The 20,612-nt window shown below is 37.4% G+C and overlaps 1 protein-coding gene across 1 annotated transcript in view; it reads left to right on the forward strand.

The window, feature by feature from the left end:
* PAPSS1 (3'-phosphoadenosine 5'-phosphosulfate synthase 1) overlaps positions 1–20,356 on the forward strand; it is a gene marked incomplete at both ends in the record, with an annotated part of 41,661 nt that extends 21,305 nt beyond the window's left edge. Inside the window, 6 exons of the mRNA XM_081999755.1 lie at positions 1,862–1,973; positions 4,992–5,197; positions 7,447–7,582; positions 9,003–9,271; positions 10,503–10,732; positions 20,218–20,356. Of these exons, the coding sequence (XP_081855881.1) occupies positions 1,862–1,973; positions 4,992–5,197; positions 7,447–7,582; positions 9,003–9,271; positions 10,503–10,732; positions 20,218–20,356 (1,092 nt within the window). The remainder of the gene's footprint in view (positions 1–1,861; positions 1,974–4,991; positions 5,198–7,446; positions 7,583–9,002; positions 9,272–10,502; positions 10,733–20,217) is intronic.
* Positions 20,357–20,612: the final 256 nt, after the last annotated feature.

Raw genomic sequence — 20,612 nt, forward strand, 5'->3', positions numbered from 1 at the left:
CCTCAATATACTTTTCCACCTCTTTTCTTAAGAGAAATCACAGCATCTGTGTTTTCTTTGATCACTTACCAGAGATAACCCTTGAATCTTTATAATTTCATAAATAATGTCTGGTATAGTGCTACTTAGTTTATCCCAAGCCTGGAGATTAAATTTATAGTGACTGCCTCCCATGCCTCCCCTGCCACCCACCCCATCCATGGACTAAACCATGCCTGGCATGTCTTGTATGAGTAGTTGTTCTAGAAGAATTACTAACTTTTTTTGTTTACTTACACAAACCATTTTATTTAGAATTGTAAGGACCTAGAAATATGAAGGAAGTAAGTTACTGCTTCTTGATTCTCCTTGTTGGTAACCCTCAGCTGAACGGTAGTAACCTTCTATACCAGGCTCAAACAGTTGCAAACTTAAGTCTACAGAGAGATGATCAGATCTACTTCATTGTTTGGTTTTTTTTTTTCTGTTTAGAACATAATCATGCTACTTTTCTGTCTTTCAGTAGAGAAAATGTGGAAAAGCATGGATCAACCTGATCAACTCTGTTATTATTTTGGTTAAATACATTATTTTCCAACTCAGATAAGTTAGACAAGGCTGCTTCTGTCTGTGTTTCTATTCTGCTTCACCTTCTTTTTCTGAAGAACTAGGCCTAAACACAGATACAATGCATGAGTTTTTCCACTGGCTTTTTGTCAGTATTACTAGAACTTAAAGCTAAGCATTTGACCTAGGAGATGACAGCTCAGAGTTAAGCATCTGCAGCGAGTAACTTGACTTTGAAGGTTTGAGACGACATACTATTGAATGAAATAGTTTTAAAATTTGTCTAGCCTTCTACTACTAATAAATTGTAATAATTCGTTTCACTGCATCTTGCTAGATTCCTGTCACATGTGTGTGTAAAACTATTTATTGCTTTGCTGAGGAATAAATATTTAAGGACATAATAATTAAATTTCTGTAGTATCCTGTTCTGAATTGCTCCCTATGTAGAAAAACAAATTCTTTCCCCCCTCAACCCCAACCAGTGGTTTGATAAATATCAAGCAAGTAGATAACATAAGCTTGGGGAGAAAATGTATGTTGTACTTGCCTCAGCATAAATTATACAGCGTAATAAAATTAGTCATGCCTTTTGCAAAAGAGACTTGCACAAGTGAAGCCTGTCCTTGTCAAAGACTTGACCAAGTCTTAGTAAGGCACATGCAGAAATAATAGAGGCCACACACTTAAGTCATAGTGTGACTGTTTGAGTGCTGAGGAAGGAAATACCCTGTAAGCTGACACCTCTTAAGCTAAAATAAGTACTAGTCCCAACAGAATTTTCCGTCTGGGTTGTCTCACTACTTTCTGCAACAAAAATTTTCTTTCTAATCTGTTTGAAGATTAGACCTTTTAATATTCACTCCCATAATTCTGATCTTTTTGTGGTTTGTATGTGTTGGTTTTTTGGGTTTTTTTCCCCTTAACTCTTTGTTATCTTGCTTTTTTAAAATGCAGGTGGGACTCTCTAATTCTGTTAAGTTGAACTTTATCAAACATTTACTTGATTTACAAATAAAGTTTGTTGTTGTGTTTTTTTGTTGTTGTTTGTTTTTTAACACAAGGAGATTTGATCTACAGTAAGGACAAGAAAATAGCTAAAAATATGAACACTGAGGAACAAGCTGTTCTTTTTTTCTTACTTGTAGAAACTTTGAATTCTTTGTGATTAGAAGCCGTAACACTGAGAAATCTTTCATTTATACTGTCCTGCATTTTACGGCTAAATCATGATCTATTATGATTAATACCTGATGTCAATCATTAAGCAATAACTTGTATCTGCTCTAAGTCTGTTTCTCCATTTCTTTACAAGGTGGATATGCAGTGGGTGCAAGTGCTAGCAGAAGGCTGGGCAACACCCTTGAATGGCTTTATGAGAGAGAGAGAATACCTACAGTGCCTTCACTTTGATTGCCTCCTCGATGGTAGGGTAAAAATTAGTATTTGTAAAACTGAGCAAACTAATCCTATTTCTAAAATATTGATGCTTTGCTTCTTAGTGATTGTGTGATAATATGTTATCAGGCTTGTTCGCAACCTGGGATAAGAGAATAAGATGTTATAATAATCAGTTTTGAACTTGATGGTTTTATTCTTTTTATACCTACCATCATGTTAGAGTTTACATGTCTTGTCTTTTTGCCTTTACAAATTGTATTTTTCAAATGTTTTCATTTTTGAAAAACACTTAAACCTAAAATCCATGTTTCTAATTTGTTTGGAAGACATTTATTTTAGAATTCAGAATTGCAATTTAGCTGCTGTTTAGCTCTGTGTACCAAAAGATTTGTTCCATAATAGTAATGAAGGAAAGGACAACAAAGTGACTTGAGTGCTGGAAGTATGAAATCAGAATTTGAGGACATGGCTTGAGTATGAACAATTATCCCATGTGATTGAATGACTATGACTTACTAATTATCCTGTGATGATTTAAACGAATATATTTTATTTTGCATTACCAATTGGCTAAGAGCAAGCATTAGTTAAGGTAGGCAATGAGTGATCACTTTTGCAGGTACTGGAATTTGATTGTGATCCTCCGTCATTTTTCATTATTCATTTTTGAAGTCTCTGTTTTATTCCACCCTTTTAGTGTTTTTTGCACTCTTTATATCAAAGAGGGATAGTAAAAATTCCTGTCTCCCCTCTTCCTTCTGCATTACTCTTCTCTTGCTGGAGACCAAATAGCAGAAAACAAAACTCACTTGTCTTTCAGGTCTATGATCCAGACATCTGTTTCCCTCTTACATTTTCTAGTTCCATTTTCTGTAAGGCTCTTGGGCACTGTCATAGGCAACGTAATGCTGTCCTGTTATTTTGGCGTATCTAAAGTTTGCAGTATTGTTTTGGACTGCAAGTTTTGTTTTCATTACATTTGCATTCTGTGTATCCATTCAGGTGAAACATACTCTGCAGATGACAGTGTTACTCATTCAGCTGCTAAAATAGCTTGTAGCTCCTCATTCTGCCTCGTAGTCTTCTGTTAATCAGAATTTTTATTTTTATAAGACTGTTAAGACCTTATATAGGTGAGTGTTTCAGATAGGGCAATATCACAAGTTTTTAAACTTCTGTTGCAATTGTTTTTAGTACCTCTTGTATGCTGCAACAAATATGAGTAATGAAAAATAAGGAATAACTTATTGATGGAAACAATTTTCAGTCCTAAGCTTGAATAGAACAATTCTTCTAGACGCTACCATACTTCTTCTTAGATATCTACTGCAACATTTGCATATGAGAACCTTTTTAGAAAAATGTGATTGCCTTAAGGCTGCTTTGCTACTTGAAGCAGTGTCAAGGGTTAAGACAAAACAACATCTTGAAAGTTTCCTCCCTGCTTGGTATGTTAGTTCTGGAGTCTCACAGCAGCAGTCATTTTCCAGGGTTTTGATTTTGAAGAGAGGGAAACTGTTTAATATCTGCAATGCATCTCACCCTTCGGGCTCTAAATGCAGTGTTCATACTGACTGACTTCTACGTTATGGCGATCAGTGCAAGTGTGTTGATAATTTCACTTTAAAGCTTAAGTTATGTGAAATAGTCTCAAGCTGACACTGCTCATCTCTGCCTAACAAACTCACTCTACTACCTTGCCTCAGTTTCTTATTTGTACAGTGGCTGAAGATAGATGTCAAAGATATTATATCTTTATTACTGGTCACTGACAAAATTTTAATAATCAACAGGTTTGAGATCTCTTCACAGTTTGAAATATTTATTCAGTTGTTTGCAAAGCAAAAGGATTTTTTAAATTATCAAGTTAGGGGTGGGAAATCACCTTCTCTGTGACTGTTGCCAAGCTCAGTTTTATGACCTAGTTGCATTGAAAAGAACTCTGAGCACTAAGACTGAACTTAGGAGAGGATGCATGGCATGATTTTCATTTGGCATTATGAAGGAAGGAGGGACCTATTTTTCTTTTAAATTTTTCACCCAGCTTCATAATTTTTAATTTCCTACCACACTTAATGTAAAATTGAGAGAAGTGTATGAAAAATGTATTGCTCAAATAACAGGGTAAGCAGTCTCTAAAGCCAATAGCAAAACTCCCATTAACTTCAAGGGGCCCATGACTTTTCTCCTGGACACCACCTAAAAATGTGTGCACTTTCGGCAAGCATATGCTCATTAGAATTCAAGCCTTTGTATGGGGCTTACAGCATTTACTCCACTGGGTTTCTCAAATCTCACCCTTATAGTCAAGAAAAACAAGACTTCCAGCATCTAGCAGTGACGTAACAGCTAAAAAATGAGGACCACACATAATCTTAACATTCAGATACACTGGCTTAGTTTTAGAAGTAAAGTAACTGGTAATCTTTCAGCTGAACAAACTATGCAAAATGTCTGCCTGACTCAATGGTTTTTTTTTTTTCTGAAATACATATGCTTGAGTCTGAATACAGTTTTAAGTAAACAGCAAAAATCACCTTTTTAAGTAGTTGAATTATATGTGCTAACTACTTGGGTACATTTGGTGGCTTCTATCACGTGGAACTTTTCGTATGGACCGAAAGTATGGCTACTGAGAGTGTTATTTATTTTAAACTTATTATACATTCCAGTAGCAATCTTCCCTAATATTTTAGATGATCTGTTTAAAAATGCCAATTGTGTATTTCTGCTTACTGTACAGGTTTTTGAACAAGAAACTCAAAGGAGATTCAAAAAAAGTAGTATCCTCACAGTCTAAATGCTTATATGCAGCTATAAGTACTTGCTATTTTCAGTGCTGTCTCTGTTCTTTCTCAAACCTTAGCGCTTGCCTGTTTTTCTAGCACATGTATCTTATACAAGAGTTCAGTCTAAAAGTTGTTTTTATCCCTTGGTAAAATAAGTACAGCCTGGACTGTAGTTTGTTAGGAGGGTAGATTTTCATAATATCATTGATAACCATTACTAAGGATAAGAGCTTTTTTTTTTCCTTCACTCTGCAGGGGGAGTTATTAATCTGTCAGTGCCTATCGTGCTAACGGCTACTCAGGAAGACAAAGAAAGACTGGATGGGTGTACAGCAATTGCACTGTTGTATGAAGGTTGCCGCGTGGCCATTCTCCGTAATCCCGAATTCTACGAGCACAGGAAAGAGGAACGCTGTGCTAGGCAATGGGGAACGACATGCAAGGAACATCCCTATATCAAGGTGTGTTTAAAAGTTGAAAATCTAGTCTTACTAGCTGTACTGTTTGTGGACCTGCAAATTAAGTGAAGCTGATGTCTGTGACTGGTGTATTTTGACAGCAAAACTACTTTGAGAACTAATTAAAACATTTGAGCAGAAACAAAGATGATTTTTGTGTGTGTGTGTTCTATGCAGCTTTTGCGTAGTCTGCACTAATTGTGAAAATCTAATGTCAATATGCACACATTAAATGGATTTAGAATGTACTGTAGAATCTGTGCTACGGAAGAGGGAACTTTGCCCTCTAGTGTACCTAGGAAACACATCCCTCTGTGTAGCCAGATGGATCATCAAAGCTCCTTAATTAGCAGATATATGCATTGTGAAGGCAAGAAATCTTCTGTTCTGCCTGCATGTGGAACACATGAGAATTGCCTGGTTTAGATGCTTTTGAAATAGGCCCTGTTCCTGGAGAGTTTGTCATTTAACTCTCTGTGGAGTTACTTCCCATACATTTGTGTTAAGTGTGTTTTATTATTTTGACCTTATGTGTATGTCATACTGAAATATTCGAATTGTAACATACTTCTTGCAATGCTGTGTTTGGTTTTGCAAGCTGATGTAGATGTTGCATCTTAGTTCTGTAGAGCCAAAATATGATTCTTTCCCCATTTGTCTCTATAGTATATTTTTGTTTACAACTATGACTTAAAATCAGATTTAAAAAAATCAAAAAACCCTCAAATTATTAGTTTTCTTTTAAAAAGGGAAAGCCTTTGATGTATTCTAAAAGTATCTGTATGACTAATAGTTATACATATGTGAAAACTGTGGATTTTTTTAATTCTTACCAATTTTTTTTATTAATGCATAATGATCCTTTTACTGACTGATGTTGTATTCAGAAGTATATCTGAAAAAGGACATCTCCTGCTAGATTCAAGCAAGAGTATTCTGTAAGGTTTTCAAAGCCCTTGATGTGTTCTGTGCTGATAAACATAAGATTACCTCTTTAGTGAAAATTTAACACAAATTTAAGAAGTGCTAAGAAAATTTTGTGCAGACAAGACTTGAATGACTTGTTATAGTGCATTAGCAACTATAGAATGACGTGACTGAAACTAATGTAGGACATGAGGAGCTATGTTCTTATGTCTGTATGGGGGTGTATAGTAGTATCATGACAGCACATGAATCTGGTGGCCCTTCTAAATTAATCAGAAATCTTTGGGTGCCTGAGAGTTACTGTAGTGCAGAGTTTTCTCATCGTCGTAGCTTTATCACACCTTCCCCCCACCTTGGTAAGATGTCAAAGTCTGACATTTTCTTTGGGAAGGGGATGGTGACTGTAGCATCATTTAATTCCAGCAGGTCCTCTGTGTCAAAGCAAGAATAAATTGAAAAATCCACACGTAATTTTAACATCTTGGCTTGTGGGTTTAGTATGTAATGTCTTATGTTATATCAACATTTGTTGTCATCTTTAAATTACATAAGGCTAAAAAATTATCAGAAACATGTATGAAACTTGGAAATTTTTTGTGGTTCCATCTTCAAAAGCAAATGCATTCTCAGAAATGAACAATTTCTGAATGATTTCTATGGCCATTGCTAGACTATGTTAAGCAGCTTGCCATAATTATTTTTTGATAAAGGGTGAGCTGATATTTGAAGATATCAAAAAAATTCTAGTGAGTGTACAATATATGTTGCCATGGTAAAGTGATGGCGTGAAACAAATCCAAAAGATATCCTACTTCAAAGATTCTGATTTTATTTGTAAATTAAAGTGAATGAGTAGTTAATCGGAACTGTCTTATTTGTTACTTTATTGCTGACCAGAATCTTGTAAACTGCAGGGTGATACTGGAACTATATTTGCTTTGACCAACTACTTTAAAGCATGCAACTGCATTGCACTTCATATATTAGTCTTTCCAGCCAGTGTGTCTTTTTGTCATGTAATTATTTTGGTTAAGAATACTGTCTACTCGCATTTCTATATATAAAAAAATTTATTTTGGAAGAAAGGCATATGCCTACTGAAAGATTTGTGCATCTCTCCTGCACCATGGTGTAACATGTCTGGACTATGTTCCAGTGATGGTGGGTGTTTTTTTTTAGATAAAGTTGATGCTTCACTTGAGACTGTCAAATAAAATTAACCTGAAGCTCTTCCCTTGGTAAAGATGTGAGCCCACAGCAATGCTCTAGATGCTCAGGAGAAGCTGACAACCAATCCTAATAAGGGTTTTCCTTTCTTTTCTCAGATGGTCATGGAGCAAGGGAACTGGCTTGTAGGTGGAGATCTACAGGTCCTTGATCGTATTTATTGGAATGATGGACTTGATCAATATCGTCTCACTCCAGCTGAACTAAGGCAGAAATTCAAAGAAATGAATGCTGGTGGGTAGATTTTTCTTGTTCTGTTTCTTTCTGCAAAGACTTACGCAAATGCTTGCTACGTCAGTGTTACAGGGGCTAGCATTGTTTCAAGGATGAAGATTTTGAATGCCTGTCTTGGGCATTCTTTGCCTTTTGCTGGTATTAATTTTAATGATCTCAGGCATTGCATTACCTAAATACACAAGAGAAGCTGGTAATGCCCGAGGTTCTGAATTTTATCTTTCCATGTGCATTAGACATGTTACTAATGCAAGAAAATATAATGGTAAAGTATGGTAGAACATAATTTAAAAATTACCAGGTTCTGCTAAAACTACAGTGGTATGGTTGAGTGCTGAGCTTTCATGCTCTTCTATTTTTAAGTCTGATCCATGCGGCTTCTGGGGAGCAGTAATGCAAGTAGACTTATGCAAAGTGGAATGTATCACAATTAAAAATTGTGAGCTAGCTTTATGTTGCAGAAGAAACAAAACATTTTTTCTCGCTAAAGCAGTTGTGTTAGGCAGATAAGTAAGAGTCTGAGTAATGTCATAAAGCAGAGCCTTCATCATGACAGTGACTGGCAGGCAGCTGCTAAGCACTTCTAAGTGTGAGGGAAGAGGTTAACATCAAGAATGCAAACCAAGATTGGTCTGAGTTCCTGTTTATTTTGCAGAAATACTGACGTATTTCCAGGATCTGCAGATTTGAGATACTAGTCTTTATTTCAGCTAACCCATAAGTAAATATATTTGATACCTGAAAAAAAACTGTCCTCTAGATTTCATTCATCAGATATTGGGAAACCTCTCAGTTATGGTGATTTTGCTGTCTTGCAGGGTGCCTTAGTTCATCTTAATTTGCAGAAGGCAAAAATCCTGGTTGTGTCACTGTTTTTTATCAAAGGGTTTGTAATACTTAGGAATAGCAGTTAGCCTTGCTTTGTTCTTACTGTGAATAAACTCTACTAAGCCTTTTAGGTGAAGGAGGCTTAAGGCACATTAAAAATCCCCTTTTATTTGTTTTGTTGCAAACATGTCCATTTGTTCTCCTGATGCTACACTGAGCTTTTAAGATGGGTAGCATAGTTTGATTTCCTCTTAGAATTTAACTTTATATTATATGCTCATGCAAGTGAAAAATCCAAAGAGAAGATTATAGCTATTGGAAAAACTAGAATAATTCTGCAGAAATCTCAAAAATGAAGGAAGCTGATTTATGTGGGTTGTTTTTAAGTATGGTTGTGTTTTATTAGTTTTGCTTATTGAGTATAATGGTTTTATAATAATTTAGAATCCTTTAATGACCTGTGACTACTGCTATTAATAGAGTTCAGAGGAAGGATTGTACTGTTTGAAGATTTTTTTTTTTTCCATGTTTGTACAACTCCTGATAAAATAACTTGCTTTCCTTATAACTTTTGTCTGTTTTTTCTCCATAGATGCTGTCTTTGCATTCCAGTTACGCAACCCGGTGCACAATGGGCATGCTCTTTTAATGCAGGATACTCATAAACAGCTTTTAGAACGTGGCTACCGGCGCCCGGTTTTGCTTTTGCATCCTCTTGGAGGATGGACAAAGGAGGATGACGTTCCTCTCATGTGGCGCATGAAGCAACATGCTGCAGTACTGGAGGAGGGAATCTTAAATCCAAAAACAACAGTGGTGGCTATATTCCCTTCCCCCATGATGTATGCTGGACCAACTGAGGTAAATACATCAAACGTTTAAAACAAAACCAAACCCCTTTGATAGTGCGCTGAAGTATTTTGTGCTATGCCTGATGTTTGTGCATTGTGGTTTCTTAATGGAGAGGAGACTAATTTTCCTTGAGAAACCAGACTGTAAAGGCTCTCTCTGTCATCAACCAATCTTCTATGAAGAAACTTCTATATTGGAGGATTTTGCTGGAAATGGTGGGAGACTATATTGGGTTTATGTGTTCCTTTCTTTACAGTTATAAGGGTATGATAATGGATTAATCCTTCCTCTTTCTTTATAGTCTTTTTCTGAAGGAATTATAAGATCTGTTAACATACCACATAGTTGTCTTGAATGTTAAGATACTTACGTTTTATGAATGCTAAGCGAACGTTGTACGTTGGAGGGCTATGCACAAATTAGAAAAAAAATGGCTTTGTTTATTTTTTGGCAAACTTAATTCAGAGAGAATTGTTTCAAGGTTTTTGTCTGAAATAATTCTTTGGCAACACTTTATTTAGAAGCCAGGTCTTGGGCTGGAATCCCTAGAAGTTTATGGGAAACAAGAGAGAATAAATGCTCTCATTTGAGGGCAGTTCCTTTAGGGGATAATGGTTCTCCATCTCATGACTTTTTTTTGTTCCCCCTTCATGAGTCACAGGAAGTTCAAATTCTGACCAGGCTCAAGAGGTTAACTCTGTGGTAGCTTTTTGATAGACAGAAGATCTGGTTGAGGCTTAGACAGTTTAATAGGTAAAGCAAAACAAGGCATTCATTCACTACTCCCCACTGGCAGGCAGGTCTTCAGCCATCTCCAGGGAAGCAGGGCTCCATCATGTGTAATTGTTTCTTGGGAAGACAGACTCCATATCTCCGAATGTCCCTCCGCCCCTTCCTCTTTCTTCGTCCCAGCTTTATATACTGAGCATGATGTCATATGGTATGGAATATATCTTTGGCCAGTTGGGGTCAGCTGTCCCAGCTCTGTCCCCTCCCAGCTTCCCATGCACCCACAGCCTTCTTGCTGGCAGGCCCACATGAAAAGCTGGACAGTCCTTGACTGCTTAGCAACAACCCAAAACATCAGTACCTTATCAACATTTTCTGTTCCCAAATCTAAAATGTAGTCTCATACTAACTTCCATGAAGAAAATTAACTCTATCCCAGCTGAAACCAGGACAAAGGGTCACATTTTGACTGTTTTCTTCTGTTAACTGTTTTTCACTGTCTCTGTTCTAGGTTCAGTGGCACTGTAGATCACGGATGGTTGCAGGAGCTAACTTCTACATTGTAGGGCGAGATCCAGCAGGGATGCCACATCCCGACACTGGGAAAGATCTGTATGAACCAACCCATGGTGCCAAAGTATTGACAATGGCTCCAGGCCTCCGAGCACTGGAAATTGTACCCTTCAGAGTTGCAGCTTACAATAAGAAGAAGAAGTGCATGGATTATTATGACTCAGATCAGTAAGTTGTATTTTCTTTTCAAGACTTCTTGAGCAATAGCTGCCTTTTAGCCCCCGCCCACATAAAAAAATTGGTTTTGATTAAATTCATATTGCTCAAAGATGGCAGTGTTTAGATGTGGGTTTAGATCATGAATGCAATTTGACTTAAGCATGATTTGGGTGTGGTTTCACAGCATGACTAACCTGATCCAACTTTAGCTGCCACTGGAAGTTCCCCTTTTCCTCCCAGGTACTGGAGTTTCCCTTATTCTGGAACATGTTGGCATGATTGCTAAATCCACAGAAAAATATTACTGTTTATTTTTTTTCACTTGTGTGGTATAGCAGAGTCCAAAACTCACTGCACGTGTTGCTGTGGTGCCAGTGAGTGGAACTGGGAAGATGATTTTTCGTTTTAGTTTAAACCTCTTTATTCAGATTATTGAACTTTTGCTTTACATCAAACTGCAGTTGAAGTTAGTACTGAAATACAAACTTGAGCAAGATGTTTTTCTAAAAAAAACCCTTGTATTTTTTATATGCTCATTATTTCCTACTGCTTCTAACTAAAAAAGTATGTCTGTATGACACAGTTCATCTTTGAAAGCATGAATTCAGCACGGGATGGATTGATCTGTAAAAATGAACCCATCTCTTGTTCTTCAGCTGCTGATGTTGCAGTTACACTGAGTATAAAAGACTCTAAGGATGTCACTGTGGCTTGTGACAATCGACCAACAAGTTTTATTCAGCAGTTTGTGTCTTTCTTACTATGAATTATGTTTATTAGCAGATAGTGTTCTGGCTTAACCTTGATTGTAAATTATGTAGCGGCTTTATATTTCAGCAGTAAATTCCAAGCACCTGGATTAGTCTGCTTTTATTTTTAAAAGCTGCAAAGTGTTATAATTTCTTATATAACTAAATATAACTTTATGGTATGTTCTGTTGCTTGGAAATCATAAGCAGCATGATAAAGACAAATCTGTTGAAACCTGACAAGAATTAAAATAGTTTCACTGTGTATTACTCTATGACGTCCATATGTGTTTAGAAATTTGATGATTTGCTACATTGCAGATGTTTTAAAATTGAAGCTAATCAGGGAGGCTTACTTAGCAGTTGTAGTTTACTGATGTTGTTCTTCCTTCCTCCTCCCTCCCATATAGGCAGCATTCCAGCTTAAGGTTCTCCTTAGTGCTGTGAAGCTTCTCTTTGGATGGCATTGCAGCAGGTTTTGGTTTGTTTTTTTTCCTCAAGTGAAGCTGTGGATAGTAGCATCAGATCAGATCTATGTCCTGATACATATGGTATCTTCATTAGGAGGAATAAAATCAGAGGGAAGGATGCTCCTAGCATACATGACATGAAAGTCTTTTACTGAACTTACTGCCTCTTAGCTAGCTGTTGTCCTTTGTGCCTTTCATTATTTGAGATGCACCTAGGAGTCCTCATTGCTGTGGACAGTAACTAGATTGTGATGTAAACATTGCCAGATTTATGCAAACCTGTACACATTATAACATAAGGTTCAAAAGCCTGTTGTAGTAGATACTAAGGGCATTTGTCCTGGTTGTTGTCCAAGTGATTCAACGAGTTTTAGAAGATAAATACACAAAGATTAAAGGGAAATAGTTATACTGCTGTGTCACTTCTTAGTAAGTTGGAATAGAAGGGGAGTAGCAATGTGAGAGGCCAGAATTCCCATTGCATGAAACAGAAAATCTTTGTAGAAGAATATTGATTCTGTGATCATTGATACTGTGCTCTTAGCAGGGTAGATTTGATTCAGATCAAGGGGAGTAAAATTGTACCTCTGTCATTAGCCAGAGCAAATGATTAAAAAAAATAAATCCGTGTGGTAGTGGGTTTTGCTTTTTGTCACAGGCTGCATTATACGTACCCTATTATCCTTTCATCATGCCTGTGGGGACCCTTTGGTTTGAGACATTTTTTTTTCCTGTTTCTGTCACTGTCTTGAAATACCATGCTGCTATTAGTGTGCAGTTTTGCCCTGCTGCTGTCGGAATGTGGGACCATTTGTCCTCTGTTTGTAAAACTACAGGGTGGACTGCAGTGTGGCAGCAATCCTCTAGATGGCAATGCGGACACATGCAGCCTCACTGAAGAGAGCACCATTATTGTTCCTGCTTGCCATAGACAGAACTCTGTGGTAGGCTCCAGACAGACCTAGAGCTTGGGTGGGTGCAGCTGGCTGCATTTCAAGATAGTCTGTGTAATCCTGAAAATGTGGTAGACTCCTGGACCATGTGGTGTTTGACTCTGGAAATATGAGATGATCAGTACTGGTGGAAGACCCTTGGGTGTGAAATAGTGATGCTTGTGGAAATCTTTTGTGAGCTCACCACTGACCTGGTAAAAACACCAGCATGAAAATTTGGGAAGAAGGTTGTATGCATAGAAGCATTGCTCTGACTTGTTTTGGAAATGGGTAACTTGATTTCTATTGCACCTTTCACAGTTCTTTGAGGCTTGGAGACTTGACAGTCAGCTAGGCAATTCAAGAATTTGCATCACTAATGGATGCATGGAAGTTTATGGCAAGTGGGTTTCCCTTGGGCTGAGCTATAGCTGAGCTGTGTGTCTTAGTTGCTGGAAGTAGTTATTCTATCCCCGAGTGGGCAGCTCTTCTATGCTTTCAGACCTCCTAGACTCCTCTATCTGGGAAGGTGCTTGTGAGAAGCCATAATGGACACTATCTGCTATCTGTATTTGGCAGTTAGACTGACAGCTGGCTTGGCAGCAAAGACATGCAGAGGTTATTGCAGTTGGGCTCTTTGCTGATGTTAGTGAATTATCCTTCTGCTTCTGAAAGCAATCCCAAGCCATGGGGCTGATGGGAGATGAATCTTTGGCTAGTGGTGAGAAGTTACAAAAAGCTGCCAGAAGGATGTCTGACAAGTTGGGACTGCAGCATTAGCAGTGGCAGAGAGTTGCTTTGCTTGTGACATCTCTAAACATTCATGTTCAGCTTTTATGAGAAAGATGTAATACTTGCTGATAGCATTCCAGGTGTGCCTGTATGGGTAGGTTTTCGTATGCTTGGTTGGTACCGGTCAGCTATATACCATAAGATACTGGGCAACTATGTGATACCTTGCCATGGCTAAGCTGCTCATGACCTGGTGGCAAGCCTGGGAAGCACCAAAAAGCCTACCACTGCCCTGACTCCAAATAAGTAACCAAAGCCGTTACTTCTCAGGTGTGTTGTCTGTGATTCGAAGAGGTAATTGTTCTTATAGGCTTCAGCTCCCAGAGGTGTCCATGCAAGTGCGGTTTGGTGATATTGATAAAGATGTTAAGTTTGTTTCTCACTTTTATCAGTATCCTCCAGAACACATACTGCTCTTGGAGTTTCAGTAGACCTGGTATCTCTGCCTGGGAGTACTCTGGAGAACATTGAGTGTCAGGGCCTCATGCTGCTGGTTAACAATGTTGGGCTGCTGTGGTGCTGTGTTGGAGCTGAAGTCACTTGGCAGCAGGTATATTTGCATGTACCCCTGTTTATAAGGAAAGGCAGGGATATCCTGGTTGCATTCAGCGATTATCATGGGACATTGTGTCTGAGGAAAAGGTGTAAGAAAAGACTGATGTAAAAGCCTTTATACCAGCTTATACAGCAATTGTAGTTGCAGAGTGGTGCACAAACTTGTATAAATTGTTTGAATAAAGTTACCCTTTAAAATATGAAGACCTGTGAACAACAAATGACTTGAAGCTATATTTGTATTTTACCTCATGAATCCACCAAAAGTTTTAATTTGTTTCTTGGACATTTTAGAACTAGGTTTAGCACCTCATGGAACTGTAGTCTTAAAACATATTTTTGAAAAAAATGTGTCTAAACCTAAGATTTAGGAAAGAGATTTGAGGAATGCATTGGAAGCAATGTATAGCAGCACAGGTAGAGATAATTTAATTTTATTTTCCCTTTGGTCAAAATGAGGATAATTAAAAAAACCAAAAATTCCATTTTTATGTCAGGTAGCAAGCCTAATCTAAGCTTCTGTGGGAAGCCTGAGCATTTTCACTTGCACAGAATTATGAAGAAATAATACATATAGAAACTAGTATAAATATTGGTACAGTCCTTTGCTTATCATAGCTCTTAACCCTCTAGATTACATAGAATTTTGGATCAATAATTGAATATGTCCAATCATGTTTTAGAAAAGTTTATAGGAAGAATTCTAGTTATAATGGAGACATTCCAAATGAATGTCTGATCTGTGAACGACTATTAGACTGAAGTGTAGAGAAAAAACAACCAAAGAACCAAGCAACCAAAAAAACCCACCACTTCCTCCCCACCCCCCCAAAAAAACCTCAGTGCTGAAATCCCTTCAGAAAAACAGTTAGTGTTTTTCTTCAGCCAAAAAGGCTTCTCAAGCAGTTACCACAGACAAGTGTAACTCAGGATTGGTAACTTAATAATAGTAGTTGTTTGGGTGAGCAGAGAATCCCAATTCTTTACAGAAGATCAGTCCTATAAAATGCAGCCACAGACTACTGCTGAGAAAAAAAACTTGATTAAGAAAGGAAGTTAGTCTGGCAATTGAAGAAGCCACAGCAGTGTCTGGAAAATTTGACTTTTTTTAAAAAAAAAAAATATTTTTTTTATTTTTTTGTCCTGAAAGAAAACTGATGAGATCATTTTAGTTAAAAGAAACCCATAAGTAAGGTTACTGGAGCAGACTGTTGATGGCTTCTGTAAGATGTGAATGAAGCATGGATATCTGAAGAGGAGAGATTTTAACTTTATAGTTTAATTCCCAGGCCCTTTAATATGGTTGTCATGACTGCTTTAATACTGTCAAATCATACTTACAGGACAGCTGTTCCTACTAAGTACATAGTGTTCCCAAATTTGTTTGGTGTGATACCTGATTTTTAAAGTGATAGTAAGAGGCTGACACAAGCACATTTGACTGTCCTCCTTAACTATAGCGATGTGAAATACGGTTTCTCAGTTAACATTAGTACATAAATTAGGATACATTAAAACACTAGAGCAGCTCAGAAGACTTAAACCCTCCTGCTAGTCAGAAAGGAATTTCATTCACAGCAGGTAAAGGATTTGCTTTGCATATGTTATATTAATTACATTATTGTGTTCTACTTTCACAGAGTTTGTTCATGGACAGTTAGGTTTTGAACCTAGCTGATAGGAGCTGGTTCATTCAGCATCATTGGGCTTTCCCACAGAGTGGGATAGACTGACATAAAGATTTGACACTGCAGGGAACAGCATTCTGTTCCTGTAGGAGTTACAGTGTAAATCATGGCTTGATGCTGCAACGGCAAATTTAAATTCACTGAAAATCCTTCTGAAAAGGGTTGTTAGGTTAGATTTCACCTCACGACAGATACTGTTCAGAAAGAATGAAGTTGGAGAAGTAGAATTGTTAAAGGACTGAACCCCAGATAAGGAGGCTGTGAATTGCTCTAGGAATTAATTGTATCTAAAGTTTACCAGCTGAGTAGAACATGGCAGTCATTTTGAAGCCAGACCAGGGTGAATAAGCCATGTTATTGTTTTATTTCCATAATTTGTTTCCAAAACACATGAGTAGACAAAACTATGAATGAATGGTCTGTACTTTTATCATGAGTCTTGTATTTAAGAGTAATTTCTTAAGACCCGGAGAGCATCAGACACTTCCCTCCACAGAGAATGGGAATTCCAAGAAGGTCATAGTGCTAGATACCCTAACAGAAGGTTGAGGCTCCCAAGATTATGACTGCTCTTCAGTGGTCCCAAGTGAAAAATCAATTACCTAATATATTTTATACTTAGATTAAACTTGTAGGGAATAATTGTTGAACTGGAAAAAATATTCTCCTCAGTCACTGTATTAAGGTACTGTATTGACACCTCAGAGATACAGCAGAAGTTTCCTGTAGGGCTGTGGGCATCCTTATGCAGTTGTTTCCCACTTTCAAACTGGTGATAACTTCTTTGTTTTGTCACAAGAACTGTAAGGTCTTTGAAATCTTAGCCTCACACACTCTTACAGTGTTTGAGCTCATGACAAAGCATAAAGAGCTCTCTTGGTTGCTGGAGTCACTTGTGGTATTATAGTAAAAGATAACTACTGAATGCACAAAAAAAGGGAAATCCTTTTTTTAAATCCAGATTAAAACATTAGTCTCTGTAAATGAAAGAAAGGAAAGAACTGATATATGAATTCTTAATCTTCTGTGTATGGTTTGTAGTGTCCTTTGAGTCTGATGCTCAGTTACTGTGAATAGTTTGAAGATTAATTAACAACACAAATTTGTTCCTATGTTATTCTGAATAAATCACTGCTTTTCAAATATAAAATATTTTCTTGTGCACCTGTTGGTGTCTCTGTGTATATATCTATGTATCTATCTGTGTGTGGAAGGAGGGCACAGTCTGAAGTGTAAGAAAAGATTCCTTTTTTCCTTTTGCTAGATGTATGAGAGCACAGCAAAGTTATTTATTTTTCTGCCTGCGTAGCCCTGTCCTCCAAAAATAATGAGATTTCACAGCGTGTGTATGTAAGGCTTTTTCCACGCTGTGAGTGTAATAGGGTTTTAGGATGCTATGCCATGGAGCAAATACCAGTCTTAATGTAATATGTTTCAAAACTGGTTTTCTGTTGACAAGTTTTTGTTGGGGATTTATTTCTGCCTTTTTCCCCCTCTTTCTTTTGAAGAATGCTTTTAATTGCATTGGCACCAATCAATACTAGTCAAACTCAATAGATAGTAAAAGGTCAAATCAATGTTACAAGCATTTAATAACATACAATGTGTCTCGAAGAAAGTTAATTCCAGCAGCCACTGAATAAAAATTTCAAAGGCACTTAAATCCCATGCTCAGAAAAGGCTTGGGTTAAGTTTCATTGAGAGTCATTCTAAATCTCACTAGAGAATGGAATTTGGATGGCTTTGGCATTTATATTTCATAGCAGCTTTAATGGTCAAACATTCCCCCCTCTCATGTTCCACTCAAATCCATTTTATGTAGAGTAATTCCTAATATCCTCAAAATTCACTATGAACAAAATTACTTGACTCTTCTTTCTGGTTTCTTTTTCCACAAAAGCAAATTACTCATATTGCTATGTTTTATTTCAAAATGCTCATGGTTCATATCACACCACAGTGCCTGTAATGATAAGGTATTTCTGCTTAGTGGAAATCTCAGTTTCTGATATTCAAGAGATTTGATTTTTACCATTAGTAAAGACAAAGAGTATTGAGTGGTTATTCAAATGCTGTGTTTTAGGTATGAAAGTGGAGATTAAACTGGAAACAATAAAATTGCAAATGCAGTAATTTTAAAAAAGGCAAAAATTACTGTGTTGTTTCAACATACCGTATATATTGCCAAAGCTCCATTTGAGTCACTTCAGTGATACTAATTAAGATGATTTCTTTAAATGAAAATTCCATTCAAAAGAGAAGTTTGGGATAATGAGGGCATCAGTAGTACTTTTGTACTTTCTAACAGCATTTTTGAAACACTTCTAGAAATGTTATGAGATGCTGAATGTACTATTTATTTTAAATTATCATTTCTCATGTTTTTCTGTCCTTTTCTTGTAGTTTCTATAGAACTTCTTAGCTTTTTTTGCGTGTGTGTGTTTCGCTTTCTTGATGTCTCTGATTCCTAGAGCTGCTTTTTATGCAACTAGGGATAAGAAGCTAAAGGAATTAGGTGTCTTATTGAAGCAAATTTATATGGCATGTCTACATTTCTTGTCTTAGTACCTTTATTTCACTTGTAGGGCATGGGAGGAAGCTGAGTGGTTTTTTTTGAAAACTTAACAGGCAAGGAGGGGATAAAGCAGCTAACTTTTTTTTTTCCTAATGCTGTAACTTTGGTATTGTTACCACATTGTGGAGAAAACCACACATGGAGAAACTTTATAGCACTTGCTTTACTGTTGTCTTCCTGATCATCTGAACACTTAGTATTTTTTCAGTAGAATTAGCCAGGCTTATAATTTCCTGACATATATTTTATAGAAATTGTTCTTTGCAGAGAACGCAAGTTACCTTCAAGCAGCATTAGTGAACAGTAGGTATCTCTCTGCCAAGGAGCAAAATTTTCAGGCATTAGAAATAGCAGTGACATAACTTTCTCCCATGGCCTTACATCAACTTCGAGTTTTCATTTTTGTGTAATTTATATTTTGCAGAATTAAAGCACAATAGGTTTTTTTGCCTTGTTTTGACACTTCAGGAACGCACAATCCTGAATTGAGAGCAATAAGAAAAGAGCATTTTATGGCAGTGCTGCCATGTAAATGTATACAACCCAAATAAAAAAGTTACGGGACTACTGGTTTTGTGAAAGGGAACTGTGAAATGCTTTCTGCATCTTGCTGACTTCCATACCCTGCTGCGCCTAGGTAGCACTTAGAGCCAAATTCTGCCCTCTGATGCACACACTTGGCTCTTGTTTCTAAGGCTGTGCATCTGAGATCAATACTTGGCTTTTATTTCAAATAGACAAGTAAAGAATGAATAATGCATACATGTCGCAAATTGAGCAAATGGCATAAGTAAAATTGCATATTTAATTTAAGAATAAATAATTTTTGCTTTGGAGCATTTGGTAGAACTCTGGCATTCTTCTCTTGCTTTTATTGTTTCAGTCCTGTGAGGAGTAAGAGTTTAACTTGTGAAGCTTTTACCTCTTATGACCATGTACCTGAGAAGTTAATATTAATTTAGATCATCATATTAACAATGATAAACAGTCCTGATCTGGGTTCATTTGTGCATTTGTCCAACTGAATTCTGTTTTTTAGGGAAAAACATCTTTAGGGGAAGGTATTTTTATTATTCCTCTGCTTTTTTCTTTATTCTGAACTGTACGTGCCACATTATTGATATACATACATTTGTATATGCATACTCAGTGGCTTGCAATGGCTCAGCTGCAAGAAGCTGTGGAGCTTGCCTCTGTGTTCTGCAAACTGTCCTTCACTAAGATTTCATGCAATGTTGTTTTTTCACATTCTCTAGTGGCACTAAAATGGCCTTCTTCAACCAGCACTGGAATGACTGCCTTCAACCAGCACATAGGGCTGGTCTGCTGCCATGGCAGGGCAAGGCGCAAAATAGGATGGCTGCTGTTGTTTGGCAGAGGGATGAGACATGAGGTAGAGGAGATGGTTCTCTCTCAACAGCAGTTCCCTGTTTCCTCACAGAGAGTGAGCCAGTCAGTCCACAGGAGATCAGTTGGACCATGCTGGTAAACCTCAGGAGTTACTTAAGCTGAATATTGTAGAGGTTGTATACTCTAGAGATTTACTGGCATTGCTGGCCAAATGTCTGGAAATGACAGTTGCTATACAGCATTACACTCCCAAGAAGAAATTTATAAAGTATCAAGAAAGCAGAGGGAATATGAGCAATTTTGCCTGCTTTTAAAATATGTTCTTTTTTTCCCTCCCTTGTTCCTCTCCCTCTGCCCCTTTGCCCCCACTCCTACTCTCTCAGCCATGAAGACTTTGAATTTATATCGGGGACCCGCATGCGCAAGCTGGCTCGAGAAGGACAAAACCCACCGGAAGGCTTCATGGCTCCTAAGGCTTGGACTGTGCTGACAGAATACTACAAATCCTTGGAGAAAGCTTAGGCCTCTTATTAACTGCAGATCAACCTTTGACGCCTGATTTATTTACGAGAAGGGGGGACCACACAGTCACCGTTCATGTTGCTTTGTTGTGGTATCTGTCAGGAAGTTCTTCTCTGAAAACAGACTCTTTCTCCCTAACTTAGCATCATCCTTTGCCTGTCCGTATGGGTTCTATTATGTCCTGGCACCTAACTAGCTGCTGGTTTTAATGTCTTCTCTTTTATTACAGATAATATTCTTGCAGTGGGATTTTTAA

The sequence above is a fragment of the Phaethon aethereus genome (assembly GCF_964289735.1).
Source record: "Phaethon aethereus genome assembly, chromosome: 4".
NCBI lineage: Eukaryota > Metazoa > Chordata > Aves > Phaethontiformes > Phaethontidae > Phaethon > Phaethon aethereus.